This window comes from Trichosurus vulpecula, chromosome 4 (assembly GCF_011100635.1).
Source record: "Trichosurus vulpecula isolate mTriVul1 chromosome 4, mTriVul1.pri, whole genome shotgun sequence".
Taxonomy (NCBI): domain Eukaryota; kingdom Metazoa; phylum Chordata; class Mammalia; order Diprotodontia; family Phalangeridae; genus Trichosurus; species Trichosurus vulpecula.
Window position 1 is genome coordinate 229,276,119 of NC_050576.1, and position 24,603 is coordinate 229,300,721.

At 40.9% G+C, this 24,603-nt stretch overlaps 1 protein-coding gene across 3 annotated transcripts in view; it reads left to right on the forward strand.

Moving 5' to 3' along the window:
* Window positions 1-24,603, forward strand: part of KCNAB1 (potassium voltage-gated channel subfamily A member regulatory beta subunit 1) — a 453,996-nt gene that overhangs the window by 360,529 nt on the left and 68,864 nt on the right. For all 3 annotated transcript variants that reach the window (XM_036757675.1, XM_036757677.1, XM_036757676.1), the window contains exons 4-7: window positions 3,326-3,405; window positions 10,096-10,140; window positions 15,137-15,181; window positions 18,336-18,379. In XM_036757675.1, the coding sequence (XP_036613570.1) occupies window positions 3,326-3,405; window positions 10,096-10,140; window positions 15,137-15,181; window positions 18,336-18,379 (214 nt within the window). The remainder of the gene's footprint in view (window positions 1-3,325; window positions 3,406-10,095; window positions 10,141-15,136; window positions 15,182-18,335; window positions 18,380-24,603) is intronic.

Here is a 24,603-nt window from a genome sequence, read left to right on the forward strand (position 1 = left end):
ATCACTGACCAAGAATCCCCTCTTCCACATCCCCACCAATGGGAGATATGTCTTTTCCTAAAGACCTTCAGAGAGGAAGAACAGGGCAATCTGGTTCACTTTGTATAGCTCCAACTTCTACATCCTTGCAAGATCTAATAATGGGGATGACCTAGTTCTATGACCTTATGAGGCATGACACAGGGAGACCTATTTTAGCCCAACCTGTTGGCTCCTGTCATGGAAGAGATCCAGTGTAGAATCCAAGTGGAGGGGAGATTGTTGATCAATATCCAGATGGTCTTGTTTGTGGGTACCATTGTGGGTACCATTGTGTTAGTAGTATCACACTCCACACGCCATGGATTTTATTAGCAGTGTTTTCAGACCAAGCAGAAATTGGGGACAGGATGGGTTGGCTGGGGACAGGAGGGTGGCGTCAAATACATTACTAAGCTTACTAGTGTCTCCCAATGTAGTAAGCAGCAGTTCTTTGGTATTCCTCCTCCCCAAGGTCTCTTGGTATTCCTCCTCCCCAAGGTCTCTTGGTATTCCTCCTCCCCAAGGTCTTTGGTATTCCTCCTCCCCGAGGTCTCTTGGTATTCCTCCTCCCCAAGATCTCTTCTTCTAGTCTTCTTTCTTCTGAGAGTTGCTGGTAAATTTTTAACAATCAGTTCTCCAGAAAAACAAGTGTGACCCCTAGATATTTCTATCTCTATTTTACAGATAAAAATGAGAGATGCTCAAGATCCCATAGGTGCCAAGTGGCAAAGATTGTATTAGAACCCAACTCTGCAACTCTCTTCCAATTTTACCCCATGGCCTCTATGCTTTAGGAGCCCAGAACAGGAATTATGGATTAGAGCGTGAAGGGACCTTAAAAATCACTGAGTCTCTTCCATCCTCCCCCAGCCTCCATTTGACAAATGAAAACATTGGATAGGTGAAGGAGCTTGCCTGGACATTGCCAAAAGAAGACCATACCCTAGATGCCCTGGAGTGGTTATTGTCCAGGATGTGTCAATGTGACTCTAACTATAATCAACAAAGAACTCTGCTTTACTTAGAGAAGTGATGAAAGAAAAATTTTCAATCCATTTTGTATTTCCATTTACTTATTGGCAAATGTACTGGGGAAATGGCAAATATTCATGCCATTCCTAGGCAGTTGTTTTCCTAAAAAATCTTGGATGCTTTCTTCCTTGAAAGTTGGGCATAATTTTCATTAGGGAGATTTTTTTCCAAGTCCTTAAAAAGAATAATTTGTCCTAGAAAGGCTGATAAAACAATATAAGCTACTGTCACCCAAATAATGGGAAAAGACTAGTTGAACAACTTGCACCATCTGGAATTTCTGACAATTGACTTTTATAAAGTTACAAGTAAATAATAAAAATGACATTATGAGAAATTCATTATTTTAATGGCACTCTCATTAAGAAAAAAAATGAAAGCTTTGAAATATGTCTGCAAATTTTGTAACTAAATTGTCAAGCAAATCCACAATCAAAAACCATAGATGTAGAGCTGGATGGGATCCTAGAAATCAATAATGACCTCTTTTTACAGATGAGGACACTGAGGTCCAAAGAAATGAGGTGACACAATATCACAGGTCACACAGGTGGGAAGTAACCAAGGCAGAATTTCAATCCAGGTCTTTTGACTCTAAGTCCAATGATCTTTCTAGAATACCACCATGTTGGAGAGCTCAGAATCTCAGAGTTGGGAAGGATCCCAGAGGCCAAATAGTTCAATGATCCCTTCTTTGAGAATCCTCAAATATCAGCAATAAGTGCTCATCTGGTCTTTTCTTGAAGGCCTCCAGTGAGGGGATCCTACTGCCTCTTAAAGCAGCACATACCATTCTAGATAGTTCTAAGTTTTTGAATGTTTATCTTGATCTAGAACCTAAATTCACTTCTCTGCAACTTCTACCCTTTGAGAGGCCTTCTGGGGCCAAGAAGACTAAGTCTAACCTCTCTTTCACATGACAACCCTTCCTGTATTTGAAGACAATTATGTCCTTCTTCAGTTTTCTCTTCTCCAGACTAAATCTCCAGTTCCTTCAATCAGTCTTTTAATGGTGCGGTCTCTAGATCCTTCACCCTTTTGCTTGGCCTTCTCTGGATGCTGTCTACCTTGTCAATATTCTTCCTAAAATGTGACATCCAGAACTGAAAATACTAGTCTAATTGTGGTTGAACAAGGGAAGGATAAGGGAATAATAGATATTTAGGGGAGTTAGGTGATGTAGTGGATAGAGTGCCAGGCCTGGAGTCAGAAAGACTCATGATCTGCCTCAGACATTTACTGTGACCCTGGGCAAGTCACTTCACCATGTTTGCCTCAGTTTCCTCATCTATAAAATGAGCTGAAGAAGGAAACGACAAACCACTCCATTATCTTTTCTGAGAAAACCCTAAGTGGGGTCATGAACAGTCAAACACAACTGAAAAAACTGAACATCAAAAGTCATCTTTGCTCTAGACACCACGCCTCTCTCACAACAGCCTAAGATTATGCTGCCCTTTCTGACTGCTATGTATTTTTTTTGCTTTTGACTCATATTGATGTTGCAGTCAGCTAATATCCCAAGGCTGTTTCTGTAGACACTACTACCTAGAAATATCTTTCCATCCCATACTTATGAAGATGGAAAATTGGAACCCAATGGTGGTATTTTACATTTATCTCTATTAGATTTTATCTTAATAGGATTGTCCCAATGTTCTAGCATGTTGAATCATTTTTGGATCTTGACTTTGTATGGGATTCTATGACTTAACTTAGTAGATAAGATTCCGAAGAACCTTTGTCTGAGAGATTTCACTTTCTTATGGAACATTATCTGAGCCTACAATTACAAGCATAGCAATAACTGTAAGCTATGGAATACACTTTGAGTTCATTATTAGGTAACAGCATTGGCCCTTATGACACCATGTTTAATTCTGATAGAATAAAAGAAAATGACCACACAAAGTTATAAGGAAATATGAAAGGGAAGATTCATTGTATTATACACATTAAATAATTTTTGGGGTGACAGCAGTGATTATTCCAGTCAATTAATCAAGAATTTATTAAATGTCTACTATAAGTTTCCATGGGATTATGCTAGGTGTTGGGGACACAAAGGCAAAAGTAAGTCAGTTCCTGCTTCAACAAGTTAATATTCCACCGGGAAAATCATTTTGCTTCTCCGAGACTCAAGAAGGGGCATAAATGAAGTCACCAGTGAGATTTCAAAGTCCTCAAACTGTGACTTAGTGATTGGTAAGGGCATTGCTGGGTTTGGAAGCACAGGTGCCTTCTCTGGCTAACTCCATGTGTCTTCCCCAAGGTCGCCGAAAGACTGATGACCATTGCCTATGAGAGTGGCGTCAACCTCTTTGACACAGCAGAGGTGTATGCTGCTGGAAAGTAAGTGCTGGCTTGAATTTGGGGATCGTGTTCATTGAAGGTGTTGTTTGGGGGGTGGATTACCCATCTGAAGGGCTCATAGAAAGAAAAAGTCACCCCTTTAGGAAAACATAAAACTGTTGTGCTCTCACTTCCCTTCCCACCTGCCCATCTGACTGGGTCATGTACCAGCTACTTTCCCCTACAGTCTTTGCCCCCTTTTCCCTGCTCTTATTTCACAAACTTGTTACTGTGACACTACCCTCACAATAGCCACTGTGTAGAAACAGGAAAGGATGCTGATGATCTGTTCTGTACCCTCACTCTAACACCTACTAACAAAAACTGTGTTGTGTAACATTATGGAACATGGTATGTTTATGTGCATGTGTATGTGAGTGAGTGTGTGTGTGTGTGTGTGTGTGTGTGTGTGTGTGTGTGTGTGTGCGTGAAGACAGGAGGAGTGGTACCAGGCTAGGCATCGAGCCCAGATGATCACACGATATAAGATTTGGATAGGCTCTCTGACGTCAGAGGCTGTCTTGTCTAACATTACTCAAATAAAAATCCCCTCCAGTCATTTAGTCAGTCAACAAAATTGTTCTAGATATAAATACAATGTGCTGAGTGTTGGGGACATGTAGAAAGGCCCCTTAAGGAGCTTATATTCAATAAGTGCCACCCGGCCTTTGCTTGAAGACCTATAGTGAAGGAGAATCTCCTGAAGCAGTCCATTCCACTTTGAGATAGATGTAATTGGGAGGAAACAACCTTTTTTGTTGTTGTTGTTTAAAAAAATTATTGGTACCTTTTATTTTTGTGCTCCCAAGAATTTCTTGATGTGCCCCACCCCCAGTTAAAATGTTTTTCTTAACTCATCTTGACAAATTCTGCCCAATAGCTCTAGTTTCTCTGGGGCCAAGAAGAAGAAGCCTAGACCATTTTCCATTTGAGTGCTTCAAATGGTTGGAGACAATTATCATGCTGTTTACCCCCTCCCTCCAGTCTTCTCTTCTCCAGGCAAAACATCCCCAGTTCCTTCATCTCATCTAGCTATGATGCAACCTAGAGGCCCCTCCTCATCTGGTTTACTATATTCTCGACGCTCTAATTTAGTAGTGCCTTTACGAAAACGTGGTGGCCAGAACTGAAGACAATGCTCCAAATGTGGTTGGACCTAGACCTGGGGCCATCGTCTCCATAGGGTCAGCTGCTATGTTTCTCTTGCGATAGCCTAAGACTGCATTAGTTTCTGGGCCTGTCACATCATTCTAATGAACCAGATTCAGTTTGTATTTCACTGAAATGCCCAGATCTTTTTCAAATAATTCACAAAGGCTCACCATCTTAGACTTGTAAATTTGATTTTTTTTAACCCACATGTGTGAACAAATGGCCTATGACTTCTTCCCAGAATACAATCAGCATTCTGGGCTGGCCCCACCAAAGCTTGGGAACCAATGTCTCTTAATACCAGGTTGAGCTACACAGATACTGGGTCCTAATTCAGTGAAGTGGCACTCTTTAGACTAAAGGGGAACATTCCATCCATTTCACTGCAGAGCAGATTTCAGCCTCCCTAGTTATTAAAGAAATGGAGAACCATCTTGCTATTTTAACAGCCTCTGAAAATGTCCAAATACTCTACAGTGGGTGGTAACTAGCTGCAGTTCTAATTCACCACCTTCCAGGAGAGAGCACAATCAAGCTGTATCACTTGTTGGATGAGATTCCTCAATGCCTGGCTTATGTGCATTCTGTTTCATTTGGTATTTCGTTCTCTGGGGAGAAGGGCTTTTGTTTAAAGGTCATTAAGAAGCCTGAGAATTAGTGCCTCTGATTTTCCCTGTTTCCAAGGATAAAATCATAATTATTTATAATAGCTGCTTTCTTCTCAGGCTCCTCTCAGCCTAGATCCTATGTTCTTTTGAGGCCGATAGTAACAGAAAATTTCCCATATGTTGTCTTCCTTTCTTCTACTTTACGAACCCTGTTAAACTCTATACAAAAATTAGGGCAAAGAGGCAGGACATTAATTGCAGTGGCATAGAGTTGGAAGGGACCATAACAGGTCATCTAGGCCAACCTCACACGCATGTAGCTAATGCTCATGGCAGGTCTCTGGACAGCCTTCTCTTTCCATTCTACTGAATATATGGAAGAGCTGATTTTAGTTGATGTTTGTGAAGTTCAGATTTTTTTTTAATGGGGAAAAAAAACATCCATGGCAGCTGGTCATCTAGCTTCTTAAATATTCCCAGTGACAAGGAACTTACTGATTCACAAGCAGTCCATTTCATGGATTGGAAGCTCTAATTGTTAGGGAGTTGTTTATAATGTGAAAAAAATCTGGATCCATGCCTTCTATCCATGATACCTAGTTCTACCCTTGGGATTAAGAAAAAAGGAAATATAATCCTTCTTCCACATGTTGGCCATTGAAAAGAGCTACCACATTCTCCACCAACTCCCACTACTTCAGGACAAACATCCTCTGTTCCTTCTACCAATCCTCATGTGGTATGAGTTTGAGCACCCTCTGCATCCTGAGTTCCCTTGGCTGAGCATACTCCAGTTTTTTTTCTCTGTCTCTTTGAATGTGATCCCTGGAACTGAACAAAATGTCCCAAATACAGTGTCCCTTTTATATAGTACAACAAAACTAAGACTCCTGATTCTGAACACTACGTTTGTACTAATACAGGTTAAGGTTGCTAGAGCTTTATGGCTCCCATATGACGTCATTAACTCATGTTAAGCTTTCGGTCTACAAAATATTCTGCGTCTTTTTCACGTGACCTGCTTACCCAAAGGAGAGAGTGTCCAGGAGGGCACAGTGATCAACAGTGTCAAATGCTGAGAAGGATGAAGACTGAAAAGAGTTATCAGATTTTACAATTAACAGACAATTAGTAGGCATGTTGGAAACCAATAAGCATTTATTAAGTGCTTATAATGTGCAAAGTATTTTGCTATGCCCTAAGGATACCAAGAAAGGCAAAACCAGTCCCTGTCCTCAAAGAGTTTCCATTATTGGTGGAACTGTAAATTGGTACGATCAAATGATAGTAGAAGCAATTTGGAATTGTGCAAATAAAATCATTTTAGAATGTCCATACCTGTTGACCTAAGGATTCCATTGCTAGGTATACATTCCAAGAAGGAAGAAAGGAAGGAAGAAAGAAAGAAAGAAAGAAAAAAAGAGAAAGAAAAAAGACACAGAGGGAGGGAGGAAAGAAGGGAAGAAAGAAGGAAGAAAGGAAGGAAGGAAGGAAGATTCCTAGATACACTAAAGTGTTGGTAGCAGGACTTTTCGTGGCATCAAAGAGCTGGAAACAAAAATTTCCATTGATTGGGGAATGACTAAACAAAACTATGGTACAAGAATGGAATGGAATATCCCTGTGTCATAAAAAATGATGAACATGATGAAAACAGAGAAGCATAGAAAGGTTTACATGAACTGATACAAAATGATTTAAGCAGAGCAAGGAAAACAATAAATACAACTAAAACAATGTCAGTGAAAAGAATAGCAAACACCAAGGAATCAAAACTGAATGCACAGGTAGAGGGAGAGGAGGGATCCCACAGGTGTGAAATATTGTATAGAATGTCATATTTTTCAGCGTGTGCCTGAGTTTATGGAACTTTTTGTCTTTTCTTTTTTTTAAGAGTTCTTTGTTACAGGTATGAATTTTTAAGACAGAGCAGGAAAAAGGAGATGGGTAAATCTGGGTGATGTAAAATCAAAAGATAACAGTAAAAATCCATTTTTGTAAAGAAATCATTGGTAATTTGGGGGAGGACAGTTTCAGTTGAATGATGAGATCAGAAGCCAGATTCCATATGGTTTAGAAGACACTAAGAAGAAACAAAGTAAAGTCACTGAATATAGACACTTTTTAAGGTGTACGGCAAAGAAAAGGAGAAGAGATCTAGAACTATAGCTAGCAGACATGGTGGGATCTACAGGGGATCCCTAAAGTCTGGACACATAGGAGATCTCATTAACATCTCACTACCCATTTCATCGAAGACTGTGTTGTTCAGTGACTTCTTTTTCTGGGGTATGCTAAAGGAGAGGGTGTATTCGATGAAGACCACAGATGCAACACACATGATTGAATGCATAAAACGCATAAAGAGTTAAAGTGCTAAAATCGATGGCAATGTGGAGTTGTTATATCAAGCTCATGTGAATCTTGCAAAGCACATCAACCTTTGCATCACAAATGATGGAAATCATCTTGAAGATGTTATTTGTTAATATTCCAATTAAATAAAATATGGTTGAAAATTTCATTCATTTCATTTCTTGAAAATATGCATTTTTGCCTATGTGTCCAGACTTTAAGAACACCCTGTAGAAAGGGCTCTTTAAGGATGAGGGAGACCTGGGTATATTTGTAGGCAGCAGGGAAAGAACTGGTAAATAGAGATTGAAGATCAGAAGGAGAAAGGGGATGGTAGTGAGGACAACTTTCTAGAGAGAGGAGTGATCTACATTACATACAGAAGAACTGGCCTTGCCAAAAGGAAGGCCCTCTGCTTCATTAGAAACAAAAGTAAAGGAGGAAACAGTGAAGGATGGTGTCAAGGGCTTGTGAAATGAAAAGGAAAGAAAAAAAAGTACTTGGAGAATTGGGAGGACTTAAGCCTAGGGGGTAGAAAGTCTTGAGGAGAACAGAGGAGGCCTTGAATAGCCTCTATGGGGGGAATCAATTAGGGAGGAGTAAAAGGATTGCCTGCTGCAGTATGAGCACAGCTGGGATTCGCCAACAGAAATTTAATTTGGACTCATGGTTGTGTGACTTCCTCCATTTCCGTTCAGTGGCATGTTAATAAAATGAAAGATGGTGAAAGTAATCCAGAGTTTGGCTTTCTCAGGGCATGATTAATGATAGGACAAGGGAGCAAAGGATTTGAAAATGAAGGATGTTGTAGGACTACTTGATTAAAGAGGAGAAGGGAAGGGCAAGGGAATAAGCATTTGTATAGCTCCTCCTCTGTGCCAGGCACTGTGCTAAGGACTCTACAAATATTATCTCATGGGTTTGAAATTAATAAGGATGGAAAGGGAGAGTATAACCAGAGTGGAAGTGATAGCTTGGGAAAGAGGTAAGGTGGAGCTGAAGGTTCCAAGGAGGATGAAAAACAAAGTTAGGAGGAATAAAGCATAGGGAGGATGAAACGATAGAAGATTATGATCAGATAAAAGCATTTCTGAGTTTTTGCGTAGAAATGAAACACTTGTGACTGATGGCCAGATCAAGACTATGACCAATTTTGTGAGTAAGTGAGGCCAAATGAAAAAGAAGGTCATGGGGACTGAGGAAACTGAGGAACTGGGAGGTTGGGGCACTTGAGGGAATATCAACACATATGTTGAAATCATTTTGTATTAGGGCAAGAGTTAGGGTGGAAAGAGAGACTCTGGCCAGACACTGAACTCTTGCACACATTGAGAAATGATAATGACTACCTAGAGCTTTGAGTTTTGTAGAGCACTTCATCTGTGTCACCTCATTTGAGAAAGAAGGGAGAACATCCTGGGGGTCGGCCAATAACTGTCACTAGAATCTGGGCTGAACAATAAATTTGGATAGAAGAGATTGCTTAGGGTTGGTGTTAGAGGGAGAGTATAGAAGTGGCCATGGTGGGGGACAGCATTATTCTGACTCCAACTTTGGGACCAGAGAATGGGGTGAGCAGTGGGTGTTTGGGTAGGGGTCGGGGGGCTAGTAATGAAAGAAGGTAAAGCTAGTACCAGAAGGGAAAGCCAAGGGAGAGGGAATCAGGTCTCATTGAGAGCCAGAAGATGGAAGGACTATGCAAGGAACGGGAATACACTGAAGCATTTTTTGGTTAATTCTAGAGCAGAAGTTCCAGAGGGTACAGCGGACAAGATGACAGATGTGGAATGAGACTAGACCTTGGAGTGATAAAATTGTGGTAGATAGGAATGAGAGATTGGGCATCAGGAGTTAGGTCACTCTTGAGCAGTCGGGAATGTAGTATGGCCAGATTGGGAGTTTAATTGGGCCAGGCAGGGGTGGGGGACGGGGAGGGGGGGTGAAGATTGCTAACCATTGAGGAATGAATCCCAGCACTTTATCAGGCAATGGAATAAGTTCCACCAAGGAAGGTAGAATGGCCTTGCTCTAGTCCCCTCTCATGGTCTGTCCTGGTGCTTTTGCACAACGGTCTAGGGGTCTAAAATATATCTATTGTTCTAGGACCTGGGTGCACCTGTTCTCTCTCAGTTTTCTGTACAAATAATTCTGTCCACTTTTCTTCTTTTGTCACAATTTGGAATGAGATGCAACATTGTAACTGGGGAAAATTGGAAGGACTGACAAACCAAGGCCACAATTAGAAAGGAATCCATGAGTCGGATTTGACTTTCCCAGGGGTGACATTTATAGACAAGTCCGACGGCCAGATGATTTCGCTGGGCATCTTAGAGATGGAGAGAGCAGGCTCCCTCCCTCCAGGAAGTCAGCAGTTGGCAGGCACCCGGGACTGTGCCGTAGCTGAGTTCTGCAGGCACCAGCAGAAACAGCGGAAATTGTGAACACAAGCAGAGTACAATCTATTTTAAGAGCGTTGTGACTGAACGCTCAAACAAGGAATAGGCTTCAAAAAATAGACTCGTGCCTTTCCAGGATGTGCTACTAAAGCACTCTCTCTTTCCGTCCTTCCCTCTAGAGCTGAAGTGATCCTTGGAAGTATCATCAAGAGGAAGGGATGGAGGTAAGGTTCATGACCGGGACCGGGCTGTTTTCTGCAGTATAGGATGTCTGGTAGGGAAGGGGTCTGGAACAGGACAAGTATAACAAGATTTCAAGAAATGGAAATTGTTCTGATGGTTAATGAGAGGGAAATGGGATCCTTAAGGTGTTCCAAGAAACAACCGAACAACCACAAGGTATGACAAATAGCTAGAGGACCTGGTTTCTAGGCACAATGAGACAAAAGCTCACACACCAAAGCCCAGAGTCTAGGGATCAGCATTCAGGTTCCTGAGGAGGATGGCCAAAGGGCAGGCAAGTGCCTCGACTTCCCTGGTCCTCAGTTTCCTCATTGGTACAACGAGGGGATTGGGCTTCTGAGGTACTTTCCAGCTCTAGGTCTATGCCCCACTAGGCTTGGACACTGCCTGAAGGAAGCTTTTCACAGTATTTGTTTATAAAGAAAAATGGCTTTTTCAAGGCTTCTGGACTCCCCCTCCCCTAATTAAGAGATAAGGCACAAGCAGGCAAGATGCAGATTAATTAAACAACTATAGGCTTTCACTGTTTATTTTGCTAATCTCCCTGCATACAAGGAAGTGAGGAAGCTAAAGCCTTGGAGATGGATCCTGTGCAATGGTGCTTTGATCTCCTTCCTACTTTGTCCCAAGGGCATGGAGGAAATTACAGTGATAGTAGCTGGTATTTATGGAAAATATAAGAAGTATAGCTGAACGAGGCTTGGAAAGGTCAAGCACCTTGACTCTGGTCACACAGCTAGTCAGTGTCAGGGGTACAATTCAAATTCATCTTTCTAATTCTCCTCCTGTCCTAAAAAACACAGGCTATGAAGAAGCCTCAGACCACCTAGTCCAATACTCATTTTTACATATGAGGAAAGTGAAGACCAGAAAGGTTCATGATTTGCCCAAGATCACACAGGCAGTTGCTGGTAGAGCTTAGATTTGAATGTGAGATCTCTGGTTCCCAAGCCAGCATTCTCTCCTCTGTGCCACCTTGAGTGCTCTGGTAAGTCAAGTAGACAGGAAAGAGTCCCTTCTATGAAAATATGCATTGGTCATGACAGCCCATTTCTTCCTCTGCACAAGGGGCAGAATCAGGTTAAGGGCAGGAAAGCCCATCATGGCCCATCTCTATCTTTCTTCTATTTGGCAAAAACATCCACTGATGTCAAGTAAAGAAAAATACCAATAGTCCTCAGTAAGAACAATTTGGGAGGGTACATGGTGGGGGCACCTCCATGCACATACTTTGTATTAACTTTTAGGTTCAGTCTAGAAAAGTGTCTAACTCAAGGAGCTGGTCTTGACCTAGCCTTCTTGTTAGCCCTGTTCATTCCTATTCCCTCTGGGCTATTCTTAGACAGTGAGGGGAGATGTGCTGCTGAAGAGCCATCTGTGTGGTACATTTAATTTGTCCATTTTAGCATGATCACTCCCTCCTCATCCCTTGGAACTGCTCAGTGAGAATGTGGACTCATGCATAAATGGATTCTCCTTTCCCCCAGTGCTTTTTTTCATTGCCTGGTCCAGAGAGCATCCACCAAGTACACCAACCTTGTATAACCTAAAGTAGAAGTACTTGATGAACTGACCAACCATAGTGCAAGCACACAAGGACTCAGATGGGCAGAAACCATGCTTCTCTGAAGATACTGTTGCTATATCTTGGGGGACAAAAGGGAAGCTTGTACACTGCCCACACCCTGGGGACATTTGCTATGGTTTACCAATATGCAAAAGTGAGAAAGAATTCACAGAATCATGGCTCTGGAGATAGGATGGAACTTAAGGGTTATTTTCCTCAACACTCTCAATTTACAGGTTGAGGAAATTGAGGCACAGAGAGTTTGTGACTTGTTTATGGTCAGAGGCTGGAGTTGAACCCAGGTCCTCTGACTCAAAAATCAACACTTTTCCACTGTACCAGTCAGATTTACTCATGGACAGAATTAGGCCAAATGCATCAAACCCCATTATAGAAGGGGCTGCTTTCCTTGTATACATTGACAGCCAAACAAAACATTGTACTGTCGTTCTTGATGTAGAGGACTGGGTGGTGTGGAGGATGGAAAGATGGCCTCGAAGTCAGAAAGGCTTGGCTTAAATTCCCATCTCTGTCTCTTACTACCTGTGTGACCTTGGACAAGTCATAACTTCTTGCTGCCCTAAGCAACTTTGCAGGCCTGTGAGTTTCGAAGAAGATGCTGACCCACACCAGTAGAGGGAGTTTCTTCATCTGGGAATTCCCTATATAATGAAATAGGTCCAGTCCCTAACCCCATCACCATCACCAGTAAAGACATTTTTTTAAATCTGCTCTGTGTAGCCATCTATCTGTATATGCTCACTTCTAAAATCTAGGCAATGTGTAACAAATATATCTGCATTCATATTTTTACATATAATGCATATGACATATCAACCTTGCAAATCAATGCCAAAGCAATCAACTAGCCACAAACCATTCTCACCAGTTTATATATGCCCCATGAGGTTGGTGATAAAATAAACAGCTTTTCTTTCCTCCTCCAACCTAGGAGTTATTACTCCATAATGACATGAGTGGGGAACTATTTATGATTGCTGTCTCTACTTGTTATTTTGAAGTCTAAAACATAGCATGTGGCCCTTAACACGAACCTCCAAAAAAGCCAGATCTTGCAAATGAGCAAACAGCTTTTTGGGTATTCTAAGTAACTCATTTTAATAAGGCTTTCATAATGGCTCTGGATAACCATGATCACTACATCGATTACATTTGACACCTTGTTGGAGTTTATAAAAGGTGGAGAAATATTTCTAAAAGTCTCATTCCATAAAACAGAAGATTTACTTTTCATATGATCAGTTGTTGCTCTAATAAGCCGCAAGAAGATGAGAGATAAGCCTGAGAAGTCCATCTATTATGGAATTTAGAAACTGAGACCCATAGGAGGGAAAGGACTTCACAAAGGTCATATAGATCCCAGAATGGGAGTTTGATGCAGATAACAGACTCATAGATTTAAAGGTGGGAAAGATTTTGGAGGTCATCTAAGTCACTTCTCTCATTTTACAAATGAAGAAACTGAGGCCTGAGAGTTTCAGTGCATTGATCATGGACACTCTGAGTTAGTAGTGATAATGCCTGCTTACCCATATAGGCAGGCCCTCAACAACTGTCCTTCAAATTAGTTCCTTAGACATACAGAGGGTATGGGAGAGGGTTGGTGACATTTTCTACAGCCTTTCCTCTGTGCAACCACCTTGTTTGAACTACCAGTGTTGTCTGAGTTGGTTTTCATAGTCGTAGTGGGCTTTAATAGGGGTTTTAATGCCCCTGCAAAGTTGCTTAGGGCACCAAGAAGTTGTGACTTGTCCAAGGTCACACAGGTAGTAAGAGACAGAGAAGGGAATTTAAGCCAGGTCTTTCTGACTTCAAGGCCATCTCTCCATCCTCCACATCACCCAGTCCACTATATCAAGAATGACAGGCAGTACAATGTTTTGTTTGGCTATCAATGTATACCATGCCCGACAAGGAAAGCAGCCCCTTCTATAATGGGGTTTGATGCATTTGGCCAAATTCTGTCCACTATGATAGTGCTGGAATGGAGCATGTAGCAAGTAAATCTGATTGGTACAGTGGAAAAGTGTTGATTTTTGAGTCAGAGGACCTGGGTTCAACTCCAGTCTCTGACTTTTACTACCTTTCTGACCATAAACAAGTCACAAATGCCCCCAGAACTTGGAGAACTACAATCAAAAGAACCATCTCACTGGAGATGAAAATGGGGTAAGCCCTTGCTCAGTAGATGGAGTCATAGATACCTCTAATTCAAGGGCTCTCCAATTGTTTTAAGACTGAAACCATGATCCGGGCTTTTCCTTTTTCTGGAAGAACAAACTGAATTATGTAGCTCAAGAAATAAAATCAGTCTCTTAGACAAACCTCCTATGGACATAACATGTTCTGTGAACCTCAAGAGATGCTTGGCATGCCAAGAATGCACATCACTAGGGAGACCTGCCTAGGTGAGGTAGTTTCTATTTTCTTCCAGGAATCCCAGTTCTTATATTACCCAGAGTCATGTTAGAACTTTGAACCAAAGATTATACAACTATTTTACTAAAAGTAAATTGTCCTTTGTTGAAGTATTTAAAGAAAGTTTGAGTCAGTAAATATCATTACTATTATTAGAACTTTTGTTTAATGTAAACTTGGCCAAATTTTGCTGATGATTGTTATACAGTTTAGAAGGTGTGCTGGCTAACTTTTGGGGACCACTAGGGGTATTGGCCATTGAAAACAAGTATGTGTCATTTTCTCTTGCCCCTTCTCCAGAAGGTTGGGATGGACTGGTGTCCATAGTACAGCATCTGGGAGGTTCAGTGGATAGAGCACTAGCCCTGAAGTCAAGAAGACCCAAGTTCAAATCCAGCCTTAGATACTTACTAGCTGTGTGACCTGGGCAAGCCCCCTGACCTCTATCTGTCTCTGTTTCCTTATCTGTAAAACTGAAATTGTAACAGCACCTATCTCCTAGAATTGTTGTGAAGATTCAGTGAGGTATCTGTAAAGTGTCCTGTAAACCTTAAAGTACTATATAAATGCTACCTATCATTATTAGATGGTTAATAAATTAGTTTAAGTATTTGCCATAGGAACAACCTATTTGTGTTTCTAAAGAGTGCCTTTACCAAGCCATTCCCAGCCACCATCACTACCTAGCCTTCTCTACCCACTCTCATTTACCTTCAGCCCCCTTGCACCACCATGTACTGACATCAACCCTCCCTACGTGGGGCATCCTCCCATCCATGTCCAACTCCTCTTCTTCACCTTGCCCTTTGTGGCCAAACTCCAATGATGTCAGATGAACATTTTACATCTCTAAATAGATACTTCAAATATGAAACAGTGTGTTCTTTCTGATGCTGTAATGATACGTTGTTGCATGGGCTTTATCTTGGCACTAATCTGGTTTTTCCTTGGTTTTGTTTTTTAATGTACAGGAGATCCAGCCTGGTCATAACAACCAAACTCTACTGGGGTGGAAAGTAAGTGGATTATATCTAACCCTCCAGCCTGACAGTGCTCTTCTGTAGTGATTCATTTAGAAAACAAGCTCTGTCTGCTTGTTGAAACCCATGGGAGTAATGTTTTTCTCACCTAATGGCAATATGTGAAAAGTGAATATTTAACAAAGTAATTGGCCTTGCATTAGACCTGGGCAAAATGAATCAGAAGAAATGAAAGATGATGTACCAGCTTTGTGGGATGCTTGGGAAGCCAAGTTGATTTCCAAAGAGTATTTTCACCTGTGATCCTGATTGTAAATCACGTTTCAAGTTTCAGCAAGGGCAAATAAGCACAAATCTTCAGAGAAGGAAAGCCCCTCCAACCTCCCAAAATGCACAGCGGTTTTTATTGCAGTGAGAAGTATCTGGCCTGCCCCCAGGTTTGTGCTGCGATCCCTCTTCCCTGCAGTGAGCTCGGAGAACTACTATCAAAAGGACCGTCCCATTGGAGATGAAAATGGGGTCTCTGCGTTACTTGCGGTCAAGCCAAATGAAAGAGAAGGGCTCTCTTTGTTGTGGACGCACCATCCAAACTTCCGAGGATGAATTGACTTCTGCTGCTCCCTTCTTGCCTTTCAGGTTGTAGAGACATTATTCCACACAATAACGCAGGCTGGACTTTTGGAAAAACGCATAGCTCTGCAAGCTCTACCATCTACCACTGGATTTGATTGCCCCGTGCTATTCTCATGAAATGTGGAGAGCCAAAAGGTCTGGAAGGCCCTTAATGACTGCCTGTGATTGATAGATTGATAAAAATCCAGAGGAAAGGGTCTTGTCTAGACTATTCCATGAGGAGAGAAAATATGTATTTTCCTTGATTCTTTGAAGCCACTCACAATGAATATGAAGTTGGAGAGATAGAATTTAGATTTATACTCTAATGCGGCCTGAATATAAATAAAGCAGCACTACATATGAATAATGTAGATTTATAGCATCTGCCTGGTTCTATCTTACTAGGCTATTGTTTTGGCTTTTGCTGTGGACCCAAAGCCTGGCTTATATTTTAGAAACTGCGCAGAGGAGACAACAGACTGGAAGAATGATTGCTTCGCTGAGTAATATAGTATTATCTAGTTTACATAAGAAATAAGGGCTGGATGGTTTATTGTTGTCTTTTACAATAGTGACTGTCCAAAGGAAATTGGTGCAGCAGACACATTTCATCCACAATTTGAATTTATGGACTGGAAGACTCCCTTCTGCTTACTGTGCTAGGTGGGAGAAAACCCTGTCTAAGAGCCATGATATTAGTGGGGACCTGAACTATGGCAAATCAGTCACTTTTAATTGTTTAAAAGGGGATATATTTCTAAGCAGTCTTATTGGTTAAAAGGTGACTCCCAAATGTAAACAAGATGGGAAGCCGGAACCCCAGAGGGCAGAGTGAGCTCCCAGGATCAGGAGGAGGACAGCAGTGGACTGAGCAGTGGCTGAAAGGCAAGGCTTTCCGAAAGAGGCAGTGGATATAATGCTGGCTTCAGAACCCATGGGCCTCATTCAAATTCTGGCCTTGCCATTTAGGAGCTCTGGAACCTTGAAGAAATCAATTCATTTCTTTGAGACTCATCTTCCTCACTACAAAAATGCTTTATAAAACTTGTGAATTACCAATGTGAATTATTTTTATTAAAATGAAATGGTTAGAATAGATCAAAGGGTTCTTACCATTTGGGGAGTCATGGGCTCGTTTGGCAGCCTGGAGAAGCCTATGGAGGATCCCTTCTCAGAATAATGTTTTTCAAAACATAAAATAAATAAATAAAAGTTGCAAAGGAAATCAATTATATTGAAATACAGGTATCAACGTATTTTTAAAAACCTGTTTGCAGATTCCAAGTCTGATGTTAGTCGATCTCTAATATCTCTTTGGCCTCTGAAATCTATGATTTGGGTTTCCTTCCACAGAGATGTGAATCGTATCAACATCATGGGGTTCAACAAATGATTCTTGAGAGAGCTCACCAGTTCTTTTTAATTTTAAATTCTCTATGGAAAACAATAATGATGCTGTGATGATAATAATTAACATATTATTACATATAATTATATTATTTTAATAATAATGCTAACAGCTCACATTTACATAACAGTTTACCATTTATGAAATGTTTTCTTTATAATAACCCTGTGATGTAAGCATAAGAGACATTACCCCATTTAACATATGAGGAAACTGAGGCACAGAGGCTAAGTAAGTTACCCTGGCTCAAACAGCTAGTGAGTATCACAAGGACTCAAGGCAATATGGCTCTTACACCTTAAGAACAAGGTGATGTGTGATGCATGCTTGCTTCTCCAAAAAACCAATAAATCGACTAACATATGCCTTCTTATTTGTTTAATGACCTCAGAAGTGAGATTTTTGCCTCTACTTCTGATGTTTCCTGGCATGATTCTGTTATGAACACTTGATCTATAGTTCTTGCTGAAGTGAATGTGAGAAACAAGTGTTTGCCTACCATCTTTCCAGTGCAAATCTTCTTCAACCTGCCCACAGTGGGCAGTGACTTCAGAGACTCAAGAACAAGCACAGAACCGCTGGCTGGCCACTTTACCCAGCATTCCCAAAGTCGAGTCTTCTCTGCCAGGTAAATTACCTGGCCAGCAGCTCAGTTTCTCCCCCAAGTCTATCCAATTACTGGCAGACCAAAGATGGGCTTCATCACCAAGGAAACTTCAGTCATTCTGTATGTAACAGATTTAGATTTGACACTGTGCCTTTGAAGCAATTAAGTTGTTTGATTGAAGTCGTCAGTGCCCATCCTTCTACCCCACCCCCAAAGAAAAGAACATAGGGAGAGTTGAAACTCTATTAAACCATATGTGGGTGCTGTGAATGTCCCTGAGTTAGAGGGGAATAGCAGCATTGTTGAGGATAAATGGTAATGTCCCCGTGACAGTCCATGCTTAATTTATCTCACTGGGACTTCAATGAAAAAGTTCACCGAGAGCCAGCCTCCTCACTGGTCTCCACCCGCCCAGCACAAAGTATTTGCCGAGAACAGTGTATAAAATTAGCAGGTCTGTCTAAGTGAGAACATTTTTCTTCAGTACTCCTAGAACAGGAAAAAAAACCTATCCAATAGCCACCCCCACTCACAGTCATTTGCCTCTTTTATCTTGGCAGAGCTGAAACGGAAAGAGGATTGTCACGAAAACACATCATTGAAGGTGAGTACTCTTTCTTCTCTTCCACTGTATTTTGTGAATTAATGATTCAGGGAAGGAAAGCACTTGACCAGTGAAGCCCCAAACAGCCTGGAGAGTCACCCTAATACCCACATAAAAGGGCTGCAGTTGTTTCAGCTTTTGTAAATTTAACCAAAAGACAAAATGTGCAGCTATCCAAAAGATTCTCATGGAGGCTGCTACTAGTGTGACGAAAATGGTACCCAGAGCCAGCCACGCTTTTCCGCAGTAGCTGTCCACAGGCCAACAATTCTGTAAGCTCCCCTTTCTTGTCAAGAATGAAGGCCAGATTGTAGAGTTACAGTTAGAAGGGACCGTATAGCTCGTTATCTAGTATCAGGTCCTCATTTTACAGATGAAGAAACTGAGGCCTGGTGACTTGTCCAAAGTCACACAGATAGCCGGTGGCAGCGTTAGGGTGGAGTTGGCTGATGGAAAGCCCACATCATCCTCCTTTCCTCTGCATCTAAACCATCTTATTCATTGCATGGTTCTCAGTCTTCTCACTGGGCCAGCAACACAGCCTGGAAGACAACATTGGAAATGGAGGGAACTATTTCCCGTTTGGAAGCTGGTTGAAATCTCTTGCACAGAGCTTAAAAGAAAAGTCCTTAATAGAGAAGGCAATGATGATAGCCCGTATTTACAGAGTTCTTTAAAGCCCGATTATCAAGTTATCCCTTCTGATCCTTACAACAGCCCTGTGAGGTGGAGGGGGTGGGGCAGGGCGAACTTGAGAAAATTAACCATCGTCTGTTTAATAAAGCCACTTCACTCCTTAATTCCACAGGGCAGTGTTTCTGGCCAGACCCTTATATCTCTTAGAAGTGAGAAGTAATTTTTCCTAAATTTCATTACTCAGGGAGACTCCAGAAAAATTTTCTTGATCTTTGCTCATTAACTTGGTGGTCACCCTTCCTTCCATTCTTCCTCTCAGTTCTCCTTTTGTTTTTTTTTTTTTGATCTCCTAATTAAAGTGTTGCTCTTCTCTTCTTTTTGGTTTATTTTCAGTTGTTCATTTATTCAATTTAATCCCACAAACCTTTATCAATGCTTGCTATATGAAGGGCATGGTGCCAGGCTCCTGGCAATACCAAGAAAAACAAACAAAAAATCTTGAAACAATCCCAGCCCTCAGGGAGCTTATAATATACGTGCATAGATAAGTGAATATACATAATATAAAGTCAGAATTTCCCTGTGGCTCATCAGATCTCCCTTATTTTTTTTTTACTAGACTATTAGGGTTTCTGACTACTTCTCTCCTCCCACCCAGGAATGCCCCATTTCTTACCCTTTCTTTAAGGTATTTATTTAGATAAATTTAATTCTAAAAGTATTTATTAAGTGCTTACTGTCAGGTCCCAAACATTTCCAAAGAGTATGACCACATATATTTTATCTGCGTGGAAATATTGTAATAGATATAAGAATTATAATTATTACAATATTAGAAATATCATGTTATAATTATAATATTAGCTTATGTAATAATTATATTAATAAATATCATCTTATGATAATACAATATATAAATTATATGTATCATTTACATATAATATATAATACAATATATAAATTTATATATAATATAATAGTACTTTAAGGTTTATAAAAGCACATTATAAATGTTGTATCATTTGATCCTTATAACAGCCCTGGAAAGTAGGTGTTATTATGATCCCCATTTTACAAATGAAGAAACTAAGGTAGACAGAGGTTATATGACTTGCCCAGGGCGACACAGCTAGGAACTGTCTGAGGCTGGATTTGAACCCAAGCTCCAGTGCTTTGTCCACTGTGCTAACTAGGTTGTTTTATTTTTATCAACATCATCATTGATTGGGACTACACCTGTGAGTTATCTGGATAGGGAAGCCCTTTGTGAGGTGACTCCTACCAATGCAAAACTACCTTCTCTGGGGGTACTGGACAGTTATACAGTTTGTCCAGTATAGATTCAGAAGCAAGATTTGAGCCCAGCTCCTCCTAGCTCTATACACAGTGCCATGATGCTTTTCTGTGGTTGTCATTATTATTAACTGTGACCCAGGTTGCTTACTTCTTTGTTGTTGTTTTCATGAGTATGTTTTTTTCACCACTCACCAGATGTAGGCTAAAGGGACCCTGAGCTCCTATCACTGCTCAACCCATCTTTGGGGACAGGGAATTTCACTGCCAAAGTAAATTTTCTTGTTGCCAGAGCAAAGGGACATATTTTGGTTGTGGAGGGATTGTCAAGGTGGGAGTTTTAGTGAAATCCCTCCTGTTTTTGGCTTCTACAAAGTACAATATGGCAAAAATGTCTTCCTCAGACCATAGTGATCAACTTGACATTGTAAAATATTAACACCCAGCTACCTCTCACTGTTACTATGTCTATAATGACCATCACAGCTGACCTATAGTTGTACTTATTCAGTAGAAAAGATTTTAATCTAAATGAACAGAAGAACAGAAGTTAATTACTATCACCACCCTCTAGGGAGGAAAATCAGGGATTTTTTTAATTCAAGGAATGACATAGGATGGAAATCAGTAAAGAAGACAAAAGGGTAAAATTGAAGAGAAGAAATTGAGAAGGACTGATCCTATAAACCAAGAGATAAGGCAGGGTATTGAATTCCCATTAGTTTAATCTTCTCTAACATTTGTGCATAATTTCAGGATTTTTTTGTAAAGTCAATTTCATTCAGACCTCATACAGCTTCACAGCAATGCCCAAAATTTCCTTTCCCCGAGTGAATTAGATAGTTGTTCTCTGAGAAGTTAATCTCTCCAGAAGAGCAAGCCAGTTTAGCCCAAATGAGCACTGCCCCAGAAATGAACATTAACTCAAAACAGAAAACTTTTGAGATTTAAGAACTGGATTTTTAAAGAAAGATTCTATAGTCTACAATTTCAGCCAAGGATAGGAGATAGAAAGGTCCCAGAAATACAAAAAAAGAGAGAGAGAAGATCCATTTCTAAGAATATTTATGGCCAGACTATAATGAGAAAACCTTAGGGACCCTGAAGGAAGACACAATCACTAGATCTTTAGACTCATAAAAATCTGGAGGGACTTCAAGCTCAGTAGCCCAATTTTTCATCAGCCCCTGCACCTGGAATGCCAATGACCAGAGGTACCATTTTGGTGGATGGTACTTAAAAGCAGAGATGCTGGATGAAACCATTGTTCCCTTAAAAAAAAACCTCAGCTAGTGCAAGGCTGTCTGGTGATTGAGGAGCATCACTGACAATAACCATAGTCTGATGTTTCCCATGCTGATCTTGATGGACAGAGCTCTAATTTCTCCAGTCCTCATGTGTTTGGCCTTTGCTTTGGACCTTCATCAGACCCAATCTCCAGCAGCATTCTGTTCAATGGCTTGTTCACTGAGTACTGCCTCCTGGGGATTCCATCTGCTGAGTCTCTCTCCCCCACCTTATTCTCCATGAGTATATATATCCAGTCCAGCTTCCCTCCCTTCCATCTCTGCTGCTCTGAACACCCAGTGAAAAGGAATGGCAATCTGATAGCACATGGGCCTTGAGGCAGAAGCCAAATTCACTTTAGTCAGCACTATATCTGGGGAGGAGTGGGGAGAGGGATGACCTTAGCCAAGCAACATAGTATGTGAAGTACAAAATGAGCTTTCCTTATGCAGAAATAGACTTGGAAAACCTTCCTTTAAAGGCCTCACACACAGTGAATATAAAGTCCTTGTCTTTGTTCCAGATAGGTACAACATTCTCTAAGATTTCTATAATTGGAAAAACAGAAGGAGAGCTAGAAGGCACCCTAGAGACCATCAGGCCCTTTACAGGCACTTTACAGATGAGAGAACTGAGTCACTTAGTATCATCCAGGTGGATGTTTGAGGCAGGATACAAAAGCAAGTTCTCCTGATTGCAGATCTGATGTTCCACTTAATACTCTAGTGGTCCCAGTTTAGTGGTTCAGGGATGGTCCAAGGGGTTCCACTAAATATTATTTATAATTGGAAAGAATATTAGGAATAGTACATTCAATTACTCAGGGCTAGGGCTGTCACAGTATATAGTTGTTATTGTGCTGTTGTTGTTAAGGTTTTTTAAAACAAACAAACAGAAAACATTGGGAATCACTGAGCTACTCCACGCTCCTTCTCTTAGGGGGTGGGTGTTCAACTTTAATAAAATGTCACAAAATTCCCACCTAGTGCCAAAATGCTTTGCCGCTTCTTTGCCAAATATGACTCTAGAATTATTAGGCGAATGAGCTGTCTGCCTCACAATATAAAAGGAATATTTTGAAAATGTGACTTCTAAATGATACAGTAAATCAGAGAATCTTGTCCAAGAGCTTCAAAAACAGGGGAAGGGAACTGGACGCCACATCTTATTCTCCATTTACCTAATAATTTAATCCAATTTACCAGACATTTGTAAGCACTAGTAGGATAGGAGATGGAAAGATACCAGAGACACTGGCTGAGGAATCTTGGGAAAGATGCTGAACTGTGTCTCCCCCACCTCCCCAAATCTCAAAGAATGTAAATTGTTGATCTTGCATCGGTAAAGAAATTTTTCTCAGCAGGACTTCCCTATACCAGTGAAATAATAGATTCTTCTCCACTCCCCTCACCATTCCAAAGCACTGTGCAAAGTGTTAGGGATGCAAGAATAAAATCCAAAAGACTCCTCCCAGTCAAATAACTTATATTCTACTTAGAGGGAGGGGAGAGATAAAATGGGGACAAAGACATCTAAATACGAAGTGATCCAAAATCGTTTCAAGACAAAGAGGCATTATAATAATGATAGCTAGTGTTTCTATGGCACCAATGCACTGTGCTCAGCACAGTTTACAAATAATATCTCATTAGATCCTCACAACAACCCTGAGAGATGGGTGTTACTGTCATCCCCTTTTTACAAATAAGGTAACTGAGGCCAACAGAGGTTAAGTGACTTGCCCAGGGTCACAGAGCTAGTGTCTAAGGCTGGATCTGATCTTACATTTTCATAACTCCAGGCCTAGCTTTCTCTCCACTATATCACCTTGATATCCAAGGAGCTCAGAAAAGGCCTCTTGTGAAAGGTAGTATCTGAAGCCAAGCTTTGAAGGGAGCTGAGGATTCTAAGCCCTGACATGAAAGCTGGCTTTATGGTTTCAGAAACACTTACAGAAGTTATCTCTCCCTTGATCCCCATGAAAGCCCTGCGAAGATAACCTCACCATTCTGGTGTGCCTTTGACAATGAACGTGCTGCCCTTCCTTTGTTGGCGGGGTGGGGGGGGGGGGGGGGGGGGGGGGGTGGGGGGGGGTTGGTAAGGGAAAGAAACCTGATAAAAAGGCTTTTAAAAAAAGGATTAACATTTAAAACACCTCAGATCCAATCCAGGATGCCCAAATTCAAATTTAAAAGCTGGATACCTGAGGTAAATGTCTTACAGAAGGAGGCTTCCCTTTACTAAGGGGCTCATCTCAAACTTCTTTTAAGTAGCTCAGGACCCACAGTGCTTTGAAATTAGGATTTGACCACCCCAAAGTCTTTTAATCTGTAACTTTACTGGGACATATATTTTGTGAGGAGCATGAGTTCATCTGGATTTCTAACAGCAACCTTTGGGGGGGCATATATAAAACACACAAAAACTTCGTGGGTATATGGGGAAAAGGAATGGGGGGATGTCCTACTGAAAAGAAACTAGAAAGTTATACCACAAAACAGTGTAGATTATTTGAAGGAAATAAATTCTTTTCAGGATAAGCTTTGCCCAGAAGGCACAGATTTTCTGATAAATTCAAAGGAATTAAATTGATTTTTTTTTGAGAAATTTTTAGGAATTTCAAAATTTTCATTGGGATGATTGGAGATACTCTAGGCTGAGGATACTATAGAAACATTGGGAGAAATTTCTATTCTGGGGGTGGAAGCAGGTCGGAGAATTCAGACTATTTGAGGTTGCTAGTCTCCTACTAAGTGCTATATCATTAGCTCTTCTAAGAATGTGACCTTAGCTAAACTGGCCCTCTAAATGAGTGTGGCCTTCATACTCCTCCATCCAGTGTCATCTCAGACCAAAACATTTCCCAAACTATACTCTGACTTCACTTTCCTATCAGTAAAAAAAGATCTTACAAGCCAGCTCAAAAGCCAAATTGAACCAATCAAATTTAAATTTATAAGAGCTTCATTTAACACACAATGAATTTTACATACATAATAAAAAAACAA